Raw genomic sequence first — 11,203 nt, forward strand, 5'->3', positions numbered from 1 at the left:
CTCTCTCTCTCTTTCCTCTCTCTCTCTCTCTCCCCCCCCTCTCTCCCCTCCCTCTCTTTCTCTCTTTTCCACTCTCTCCCCCCCTCACTCCTTCCCTTCCTCTCTCTCTCCCTCTTTCCTCCCCCCAGTGGACATATGGTCTGTGGGCTGCATCATGGCGGAGCTCTTGAAGGGGAAGGCCCTGTTCCCTGGAAATGACTGTATCCTTAGATGGAAGCCTGAGAAGATGCTGTAGAGAGCAGGGGCAGCGGCTGGGACAGGGGGCTTGGGAGGTGGTGTCCTTTCCTTCCCATTGGACTTGAAGTCAGTAAAGCTGCTTTGGAGCTGCTTTCTAGGGAGGGGGTCCCAGAGGAGTCACTTTCCCACTATGAATTTCAGTTTCCTCATCTGGAAAATGGCAGTAATGATTCTCCCACTGTCTGCTTCCCCTGGGCTATTTCGAGGAAAGCATTTTGCTAAGAAACCTCAATCCTCAGAGACCTCTTTTACATTGTCGTGTGTGCGAGCGCGCTCGGGAGGGCATCTGGACTTGTGATGTCATTGGTCAGGGACCTCCCTTTAAGGAACTCCCTTCAAACACTGCCAATTAGCAGATTCTCTGTAGTTTAACAGTCTGTCCCCTGAAGCCTGAGGGGTAAAGCACTCTGTCCAGAGTGTTACAGCCAGCACCATCAGAGGCAGACTTTGAGCCGGTGTCTCTGACACCCAGGCTAGATCTCGATTCGTTACACCATGCTTTCTCTTGTTTTATTAGTATTAGTGTTAATAGGGTGGTGTTTCCCTCTGGGCTGGGGCCTGGGGATCCTGGGTGGGCAGTTAGAGCAGGGCTCTGACTTTCCTGAGCTGGGTAGACATTGATCAGCTCAAACGGATCATGGAGGTGGTTGGGACCCCCAGCTCTGAGCTGCTGAAGAAGATCTCATCAGAACACGTGAGTGGTCCCGCTAGGCTCTCTGCCCATCCTCCATACTTCCTGCCACTCCTTGCCCATGCCTAGTTTGGGCCTCCAGGCCTCCCTTCTCCCTCTCCCCTCCTTCCTCCCCTCCCTAGTTATCCAGCGTCTTCTTCACTAGGAAAGGACTTAAGATCCCCTTGCCTCCACCCTCCCCAGGCCCGAAAATACATCGAGTCCCTGCCCCACATGCCCCAGAAGGACCTGAGAAGCATTTTCCGTGGAGCCAACCCCCTGGGTAAGAAGGAAGAGATGAGCTAGGAGATTGAAGGGGAGAGAGAGCAGGGGTTCAAAGGCAAAAATGATGGGGAATAGCAAAGGGTGATGAAGGAATGAGAGTGAGAGTCACGAGGACTGAGGGGACAGGGCACCAGGATGTGGAGGGGTAGGGTGGGTACCAAGGACAATAGAGACAGAGTTAGGGTGAAAGCTCAATTTTCCTCCTTGTAGAGGGGAGTGAACGTATTGATTCAATTAAACAAACATATATTAAGCATCTGCTGTATAATGGGCCCATACTTGATGTTGGCGATGCAGAAAAAGAGAGAATATAGGCCCTACCCTGAAGAAGTTTACATTCTAGCTGGAGTGGGGAAAGGAAGGGACAAATCCACCAATGACTTTGAGATGAGGAGATAAGTGAGAACTCTAAAAACTTGTTAGTCTTGTGACCATGGAAAATCCCCTTCCCTCCCTAAGGGAGTGTGGCATAAGTTCAAAGGAAGTGAACTAGCCCCCCAACATAAGGAATATGATAGGAAGTGTATTTTCACATGGAGGAGAAGTAGTCAGGCCAGGGTGACACCAAAACTGGACCCCAAAGGAAGATGCAGGTCTGGAAGGGACCTCACGTGCTGTTTAGGCCAGTCTCCTCATTTTTCAGATGGAAAAACCGAGGTCCAGAGAGGCTAAGGGATTTGCCCAAAGTCACACAAGTGATAAGTGGCATAGCCAGAATTTGAACTCAGTTCCTCCTATTTCAACCCCATTGCTTTTTTCCACTATACCACTCAGTCTCCTAATGGTGGGAATTTTCCTAACTGGGGGCTCAGAGCTAATGTGATTGCAATAATAACTTCTCATTTTATATAATCTCCATAAAATAGAGACAGGGATCACTGGAAATCAGGATCATCATATTGCCCATAGGCTAAAAATAAGCCAGTTGTTGCATTAGGGTATAGCTGACTAAATCTCTAGAGGAGAAGGCTGAGAAAAGATCACACCCTAACTACTCCCTGCAGGAAGGAGATAGGAAATGCCTGGAAAGGATTCAACACTGCTCCTATCCTGCAGGGAAGAGGGAGCAGGAAGAATCAACAGGTAGAGATGGGTTGGGGAGTTCATTCATTCATCCATGCAAAAAACATTTATTAAGTCCCTTCTGCATGCAGGGCCCTGGTTTGCACTGGTGAAAATACAGAGTAATCATAATAATAGAATTTATATTTCTAGAATAGAATTTCAGGTTTGCAAAGTACTGTGCATACATTTTCATTTCGTAGAAAAGACCTAATCCATACCTTCATGGAGTTTCTAGACCAGCAGGGAATAAGACAGTCAGTTGGTCACTAAGCATTTATTAATGCCTACTGTGTGCCAGGCACTGGGGATATGAAGAAAGGGTTAAATCAGTCCCTGATCCCATGGAGCTCACAGTCGGATGGGGGAGACAATATGCCAATAGCTGTCTACAAACCAGCTATAGACAGGATAAATTGGAGATAATTACAGAGGCATGCCCCCAGATTGCTGCTGTAATACACAATGGCACATGACTGGCATATTAGAGATGGGGAAACATCATTGGGTAGTGCCTGAAGCAGACATTTATCTCCATTTCCTAGATAGGGAAATGGAGACCCAGAGAGGTCAGTTGTGAGTTGGGAGCTAGAGTCAGGGTCGGGCCTCAGGCTCCTTGACCTGTGTTTCGATGCCTTTCCCTGCCCCCAGCTGTTGACCTGCTGGAGAAGATGCTGGTCCTGGACAGTGACCGGAGGGTCAGTGCCACGGAGGCCCTGGCACACCCCTACTTTGCCCAGTACCATGATCCTGAGGATGAGCCCGAGGCCGAGCCCTATGATGAGAGCATTGAGAACAAAGAGAGGACCATTGAGGAATGGAAGGGTGAGGGGAGCCCAGACCGCGGGGCGGGGGGGGGGCACCAAAGGGCTCTTCTTTCTCAGGCCTGTCTCCCATCTCCCCCCATTCCTGTCCCCTGACTTCCAATAGGGCTATCCCTGGATTCCCAAACTCCAGCTGGGTTATAGGAACAGAGGGTCTAAACTGGGAGGACCATGCAGGCCAATCCCTCACGGTAGAGAGCTGGGCTTACCTTTAGCCCACGGCCAGCTTCCCCTTCTTTCCAGGGGCAGGTTTTATGAGGCGGGGCTTGGTTGGTGGCTGGCCAGCAGTCCCATTTCCTCAGAGCTGGGGAAGGACATTGCTCCACTTCCCCCAGGAAAGATGCCCTCAACTCTTCTCAGACACCATCCTGGCAAGGGAGGGGGGTTGGGTTCATTGGGGTGAGGAGTTGTTAGCCTGGGCTGTAGATCTATCTGGGGCTCCAGTGGACTTGGATGGACTTTATTTCACTAATCTCTAACTGAAATGTAGCCTTTCTGGATGTAATCTTGCTATAGGCTCTGTCCCCCAGTCCCTCCCTGACCCACCACCTTCCTGAGGCCAGAGCACCTGAGCCCTGATGTGGGGATGATAGATGTGGGGAGTCTTGGGTGGGGAGAGAAGATTGGGGATCTTTACACTCACTCCTTTGTTCCCCTGTGTCCTTGTCACTCTGTCTACCTGTTTCTTTGTCCCTTTGTCCATTGGTTTTCATCTCCCTACTCAGAGCTCACCTATGAAGAGGTCATCAGCTTCAAGGCCCCTGAGCTGCCAATGGACGGCCTGGAGATTGAGCCATGAGGAGGCTGGGGGCCACAGGCACCACCCAGACAGGGCTCAACCCTGATGCCCAGTTTTACCCAGCACTGTTGCCCTCCCCATCCCAGAGGGCACAGAGCAGACACTCAGAAAGCAGGCAGCAGGCCCTGCAGCTGGGGGTGACCTCATTCACTGAGGTCAGGGTGGGGGAATCCTTCCATGGACCGGAGGACAGTGTATGGAAAAATGAAGATAAAGGATGTTAGAGGTTTTAATGCCTGCTACCTCCAGAGGACTCTGCCCTGCTCAGGAATAGAAGTCATGTGGGTAGAATGGGGGTAGGCAGGATACTGGGCCCCCTGAGCCCCAGGGCGCAGCCTCCCTGTCCTGTGCCTACCTCTGGCAGACTTTCGGAATCCAGGGTTGGGGAGAGGGGCCAGAGAATGGGTTCTCTCTGTGCTGAAGCCTGGGCCTCACAAAGAAGACCTCTATCTTCTCTGGCCTGCATGTGGGGGGGTGGGGGCAGGGGAGCTGTGTCGGGGTGTCTGTGTGTGTATTTGAACATGTGTGTCTGAACAAGGACATATGTATGGGGTGGAAACAGCAGTGAGGGAGCCATGCATGTGGTTTTAGAGAGCTCCTGTCCAGGGTGATGGGGGCGACAGGCCTGCCATCCCCTGCCCTGCTCAGGCCTCACCTGGAGCCTCAGGCTCAGGCCTGGGCAGCACATTTTAGGAAGGCCATTGCTGGGCTGGACAAAGCCCAGAGCAGGATGCTTGGGATGGACAAGAGGCCTGGGCTCCAGGGCAGACAAAGTTCATTTGGAGGAACTGGGGAGAAGGCCCCCGTCTGGAGAAGAGAAGGCTTTGGGAGAACTGTATAAACTGTACATGTTTGTGGAAGGCTGTCATGGGCCCAGAGGGAGGGGCCAGGAGGCCCAGGGAAGCAGGGTCAGCTCCTCGGAAGGGTGATGACAGCAGACCCAGGGAGGAGCAAATCCTGCAGAGCTGAAGGCCGGGGACCCCCCCTCCCCCAACACACAAACACCTTCGCCCAGTGTACACACACACATTCACACACACATAACACACACACATAGACACACATTCACACACACATTCACACACAGACACACATAACACACAGACACACATTCATAGACAGACACACATTTACACACACATAGACACAGACACACACATTCACACACACAGACACACACATAGACACAGAGACACACACATTCACACACACATAGACACAGAGACATTCACACACACAGACACACACATTCACACACACAGACACACACATTCACACACACAGACACACATTCACACACACACAGACACACATTCACGCACACACATAGATACACACTCATGCCCATACATACACATAAACACAGCCTGAGAACATGGAGAGCTAAGGTGTTGGCTGATAGTCAGAAGCCAAGAAAGGATCGTGACAAGCTCTAGAGCTTTGAGCCAAATTAGTGAGATGAAATATTACCAAAGAACAAACAAAATTCTAATCCTGGCAGAACCAGGAGCAGCGGTTCTAGAAGTCTGTCCAGACACTTCTGCTACGGGTGGTAGTGAGACCCTCGTCACCCCATGGGCTCAGGGACCACTTATCAGGAATGTTGTTAAGGTGATTCTTATTCAGTTATGGGGTGGACTAGAACTCCCTTCCAGCCCTCCATGAATGTGTGGGTTCCCTCGCCTGGCCAGGCTGGCCCTCGGACTCCTGTCAGGGTAGGAGACAGGCATGCCATTTTACACTGGGAGCATGGTTTTTGGTGGCAGAGGGGAGAAGCTGTGCCCCGCCATCTCCCCCAGTAGTCTCTGGATTAGAAAGTCACTTTCATATATCTGTGCTGAGGGAGGGAGAGGGAGCAGGGCCCAGGAAAACAGATTCCCTGGGTTTGGAGGTTTGGTGTCCCAACGTCTTCCTGCCACAAGGAGGTCCTGACCGTTACCCTGGAATTCAGAGGCTGGGAGCACAGGGCTACCCGGACCACACCAGGCCGAAGAAAGAGAAAGGGCCCTTTTGTCTGCTTTCACCAGTTGCTCTATTAGAAAAATCTGACTCTTCTGTTGGGGAAACCAAGGGTCTGACGAGAAGGCGACTTGTCTGCGTTCATGGAGACCCGAGGTTCTTGCTACATCCAGGATTCTGTTCCCTGCTATCCCAAAGTGGACGGCTTCTTAGCCAGCTAATTCTTAGGGCAGCTAGGCCATTTTAAAGGGAGGTTAGAAGATCTCAGCCTGGGAGCACAAAGGAGAAGCAGAGTGGCCTCTGGCCCTGCCCCCAGGGAGCTTCCGAGTCTGGGGAATCCTTGGCACACATACTCAGTGGCTTTGGAGGTTAAAGACCTCCAGAGCATGGGGAGGAACCCAGCTGGGGTTAGAGCAGGCTGGGCAGGCTTTCCTAGAGGGCAGGACCTGAGCTTTGGAGGCTTCTAGGAGACAGTGCCTGAGGCTAGGCGACTTGGTGATGGTGGCCTTTGCACAGGGAGGTGATATAAGCCTTAATGCACCTACCATTGGAAGGGTTCCCACCTCCCTGCGCCTGAGCTGGCCTATCTCTCTGCCCACGAGTGGGAGGAGATTATCTGTGTGGGGCTCAGCTCCCAGATGCATGCCCAGTACAGGAGAGGAGCCAGGGCCTGCTGTCCTCCCCAGCTCTTCTGCCTGAGCAAAAACCCTGGGGAGGAACTGGGATGGGGAGGGGGGTGGGGGGGCAGGAAGAGTAACTGAGGAAGGAAATACCACTCTAGAGAAGAGGGGAGGACTGCTCTCACCTCTCCCCTGGTTTTGCCGCTAGGAAAGACCCAGGCAGCCCTGGCCCAGAGAGCGCTGCGTGTCAATGTTTAAGCCTATCTGTGTGTATACTCGAGTGCGAATGCTCTGGGAAGGGGGTCTGGGAAAATGTGTGTTCCTTAACCCTCTCCCCCCTATGGCAGATGGGGGGCAAGAACCACACTTTCCACCCCTGCCCTGCCCCATATCTGTCTGCAGGGGGAGTGCCTGGGTCTTGGGTCAGGACGTGGATGTGTGAGGTGTGTGCCATGTGCCAGCATCATACACATGTCCTGTGGTGTGTCTTCTGTGAGATTTTGATGTGGACCTTGTCGCCTTGTGTGCCAGGCCTGATACCCACAGTCCTGGAGTCGGCTTACAACAACAAGCCCAGCAGACGAAGTGAGCTCCAGGATGGGTGGCGGGGCCGCAGCGGCTGGGGCCTGGTGGGCATGGGGCCCAGGCCTGCCCCGAAGGATCCTGTTACAGTAAGGGGATCCCAGAAGCCTGCCACACCTCCCCTCCCCCACAGCCCCGTGCCCATCAATCCATCAATCAGCAAGCATTTAATCAATCAGCGAGCATGAGCGAGCTAGCCGAATTGGGAGAGGCCATAGTGTCCAGGACGGGGAGCCCAGACCGGCCACATGGACAGGGCAGCGTGAATGGCCAGTTTGAGCCATTTCAGGAAGGAAGCAGGGACATGGAGGGCGATGGGCGAGGAGCCAAGGCCCAGAGGCGAGGCTGTTATGGTGAGCCTGGAGAAGGGAGGGCTCAGAAGTTTGTTTTCAAGTCTTCAAGGGGTATCAGGTACAGGAAGACTTAGTCTGTTCTGCTTGAGCCCAGGGGCTGAGCGGGGAGGAGTCACTGGGGAAGCTACTGACAGGTCCATTTAAGGCCAGACCTCCTGACCCGATCCGAACTCCCTCTTGGCATTTGTATTTACACTCAAACAGCTGGACTGGGTGTACATTTTGTGTCACACATGGACCCAATGGCTCCCCCAATAGAGTGTGAGCTCCTCGAGGGCAGGGACCCTTTCTAGTTTTGTCTTTGTACCCTCAGTGCATGGCACACAGTAGGTGTTCAATAAATGCTTGTTGATTGGTGATTTGATTGAAAACTCTAGGAAAAGCTTCCTAAGGGTGTGAGCTGTCCAGGAGTGCCATGCTGCCTCCCCTTGAGAACATGACTGGGCTTCCCAGACCTGGGGGGATGGTGAACTCAGTTCAGGGAGAAGGCATCCTCCGGAAAGGGAAAAAAGTCTGCCTCCTCACTGAAGCTCTCTCACCTACTCCCTGTGCCCTTGACAAAGTGCTCTTCCTTCTCTGGGCCCTGCTGTCCTCCACTGGAGTGAGGATCTCTAGGCAGGAAATCCCAACCTGATGGAAGGGGGCTCAGAGACTGAAGGGTTGAAAGTTGGGACCCAGTTTGAATTTTGAAGGCTCGGATCCAGCAGGGAGGTAAGGGGGTTGAGGTGATGGTGGGTGTGCTCTGGAGACAAACAGTCTATTCCATAGCATGGCTAACGGCCAGACCCAGCAGACAAAGGAAGCTTCTGAAAAGCCAGATTGTGTGTGGAGAGCCTTGGATGTCAGGCTGACGCAGCAACATACAGAAACCAATAGAGAACACCAGCCCTCTGACCCCATTTGGGCATGGTCAGGTCAGCTCCTCTAGCCAGCTGTTTCCTCCATCCTCTGCTTGACCAAGTTTGTGGGTCTCTAAACACTCCTAGAGACAAATGACCTACCCAGGGCTTCCCCAGGTAATCTGTGAATCAACTAGCAGAAGGGGGAAGGACTAGGGCAGAGAACTCTCTGGAAACCTGTGGGGCTGAGGGACTTGGGTCCCTAGCCCTGTGTTGCTCCCCCATTGGGGGTGGGGGCATCCATGTGCTAAAGGGTTTTTAGGAGAGGGATAGCATGATCAGAATTGTGCCTAAGCAAGGTGATTTTTACAGTTTGTGGGAGATGGATTGGGGAAAGCAAAAACTGGGAGCAAGGGGAGAAATTTAGGACAGTCTATGTGAGAGATGAGGAGGGCCCGACTAGGCTTGTGGCTAGGCTTGGGTGGAGAAGAGACTTGGGAATTGGACTGGGGGCTGAGGGAGAGGGAAGAGTCAAGAAATGTCAGAGCAGTCCTCATCCTCCTCCTCATCCAAACTGTCTGAAAACCTCCCGTGAGGGTAGCCCCCTGCCCATCCCACCTTTGGATAGCCCTGTCTGACATCATTTACTCTGAACCTTCCACCCACCTCTCCTTGTTCTGCCCTTTGGGGCCAAGCTGAACCAGGCTAATTCCTTCTCCATCTAACACTTGGGATTTGCCTCTAGACACTTGAAGACAGCTCAAATATCCCTCCCCTCTCTTCTGCCAGGCTAAAGAATGACTCAGATTCTAAACCTCGGTGACAGACTTGGAGACGGATTTTAGCCTCCACAGAAACAAGAAAGCTGAAAGTTTGGGGAGAAGCTTAGATGAATTAGATGAATTAAACTAAATTAATTATTTGATTAGTTTATTAGTTTATTTCATGACAAACACAAGCCTATCTGATGCTTCATTCTCAATTGTCATTGCTAGATTATTGCCTTCCTAACAAGCCCTAAAATTTGAGACTCTCCCAAGGCTCTGAACTGGGTCCTTTTCTCTTCTTTCCACTCTCCCTTGGTAATATCAATTCTCATAGATTTATTTTTAATCTCTATGCAGACGATCCCAAATCTATACATGGAGCCCTTAATCAGACTCTCTCTCTCTCTCTCTCTCTCTCTCTCTCTCTCTCTCTCTCTCTCTGTCCTCTCTCTGTGTATTTCTCTCTGTCTCTGTCTCTATCTCTGTTGGTCTCTCTGTCTCTCCACTTTCATATCACCAACATCGCCTGCTGGACAGCTCCACCTGGATGTCCCTCTGAACTCAACACTTCTACCTTACAGTTTAGCAAGGGGAGCTAAGATCCATGTATCTAAGCATGTAAAAGGCTGGTGTGTGGGTGTGGGTGTTGGTATGTGTGTTAGCTTTGTTCTGCTTGACCCCAGAGGGCAAGGCCAGTAGCCTGGGAAGAGGTTGCATTGAGGAAGATTTTATCTATCTACCCCTACCTTTCTAACAAAGAGGATTGCCTCACCAAAGTGGAATGTGCTGTATAAGGAGGGAGGGAGGGAGATGCCCATCATCTGGGATCTTCAAATGGAAGGTGTGTGACCACCTTTGGTGCATGGTGTAGAGGGCATTCCTTTACAGGCACACATGGCTTCTGAGATTCTTTTCAGCTTTAAGATTCTGTGGACTTGTGTAAAGGTGCCTGTCATCAACTTGGGGCAAGGTACAAAATTCAGATCCAGTGGGGTCCCTCCTTTCTTAGAACTGACAGTGAACTAGAGGAACCACTGGCGGGGGTGTGCTCATAAATGATTAACAATCAGCTTTAAGGGAAAACTGTACATCTGAGTGCCTTTTAAGTTTAACCGGCATCATTCCCATTTTCTCTATCATTTTCTTAAGCATAGACAAATCAACAAAGCAATAAATCAAGTCCTGATTGGCAGCACTTACTGAATTCTCAGTCATCAATGTTCAACAATGAAAATTAACAATCAGTTCCTCTGTCGATGGTCCAACCCAGCTAGAGAGAGATGCCTGTTAGCCTGGGCCACTGGCCAGGACCCCACCCCCAAGAATTTTAGAAAGGTATAGATAGGGTGCTGAGGTCATGCTTGACAAGACCTGGGGACCTGGTTGGAACTGAGGGAATATGGGGGCCAGAGACCAGAGATGTAGGAGACATCTGGCACAGAAGTGAGAATTGGCCCCATGACAGCCAGAGGATGGCCTAGGGGAGAAACAGGTTCATAGGCTGAGGCTTGGGGAGGGGGAGCTCCCAAGACACCAAGCAGGAGATGTCTTGGGGGGGGGGGCAAAGTGAGCAGCAGAAATGAGGGTAACTGAAGCCCGGGGTGTTGACTGACTTAGGATGGTCAGCTGTAGGGTGTAGGCAGCCTTTGGTTTCACAGACAGTTCGAAACCCTGGGGCTGCTCCAGTTTTCTGGGGCTGTTTGGGCCAGAGCCATACGACAGTGGTAGAACTAGGCTCCTTTCTCCTGGAAAGAGGGTTGGACGCAGGAGACCGGTTCTAGGTGGAGGAGCTCCGGTATGGCCCTCCCCAGCCAGCCTCAGTTTCCCTGCTTCATATAATGGAGATAACGACTTCACGGGTTTCTGGTGAGGGAAGCACTTTGTAATTAACGTGCAAGCGGATGTTGTCAAATAAAGCTCCAGAGACTGGGACCTTGCTTCCTCCCCCACTCCACTAGTCCCTTTGGGAGCGGATGCCAGAGCGAGAGGAGGGGAGGCAGGGCAGGGCTGGAAAGGGAAGGAAGGGGAAAGAGAGAGGGGAGGGGAGGGAATAGAGTGTGGCGCCTCCCCGCTGCCCCCTCCCCCAGCAGGTAGTTGGGGCTGCTTCCCTGGGGAAAAGGAGGAAGGGCCGGGGTCACGTGGAGCCCCACAGCCTGAGGATCAACAGAAGCTTAGAGAGCCCCTGGTCGGAGGGGAAAAGAGAGAC

The 11,203-nt window shown here is 52.0% G+C and overlaps 1 protein-coding gene across 1 annotated transcript in view; it reads left to right on the top strand.

Moving 5' to 3' along the window:
• MAPK11 (mitogen-activated protein kinase 11) overlaps positions 1-4,110 on the top strand; it is a 14,723-nt gene extending 10,613 nt beyond the window's left edge. Inside the window, exons 8-12 of the mRNA XM_069102936.1 lie at positions 129-200; positions 852-931; positions 1,112-1,190; positions 2,906-3,079; positions 3,804-4,110. Of these exons, the coding sequence (XP_068959037.1) occupies positions 129-200; positions 852-931; positions 1,112-1,190; positions 2,906-3,079; positions 3,804-3,877 (479 nt within the window). The 3' untranslated portion in view covers positions 3,878-4,110. The remainder of the gene's footprint in view (positions 1-128; positions 201-851; positions 932-1,111; positions 1,191-2,905; positions 3,080-3,803) is intronic.
• Positions 4,111-11,203: the final 7,093 nt, after the last annotated feature.

This window comes from Petaurus breviceps, unplaced genomic scaffold, assembly GCF_028583685.1.
Source record: "Petaurus breviceps papuanus isolate PSGF00001 unplaced genomic scaffold, PetGlider_PUasm1.0 558, whole genome shotgun sequence".
NCBI lineage: Eukaryota > Metazoa > Chordata > Mammalia > Diprotodontia > Petauridae > Petaurus > Petaurus breviceps.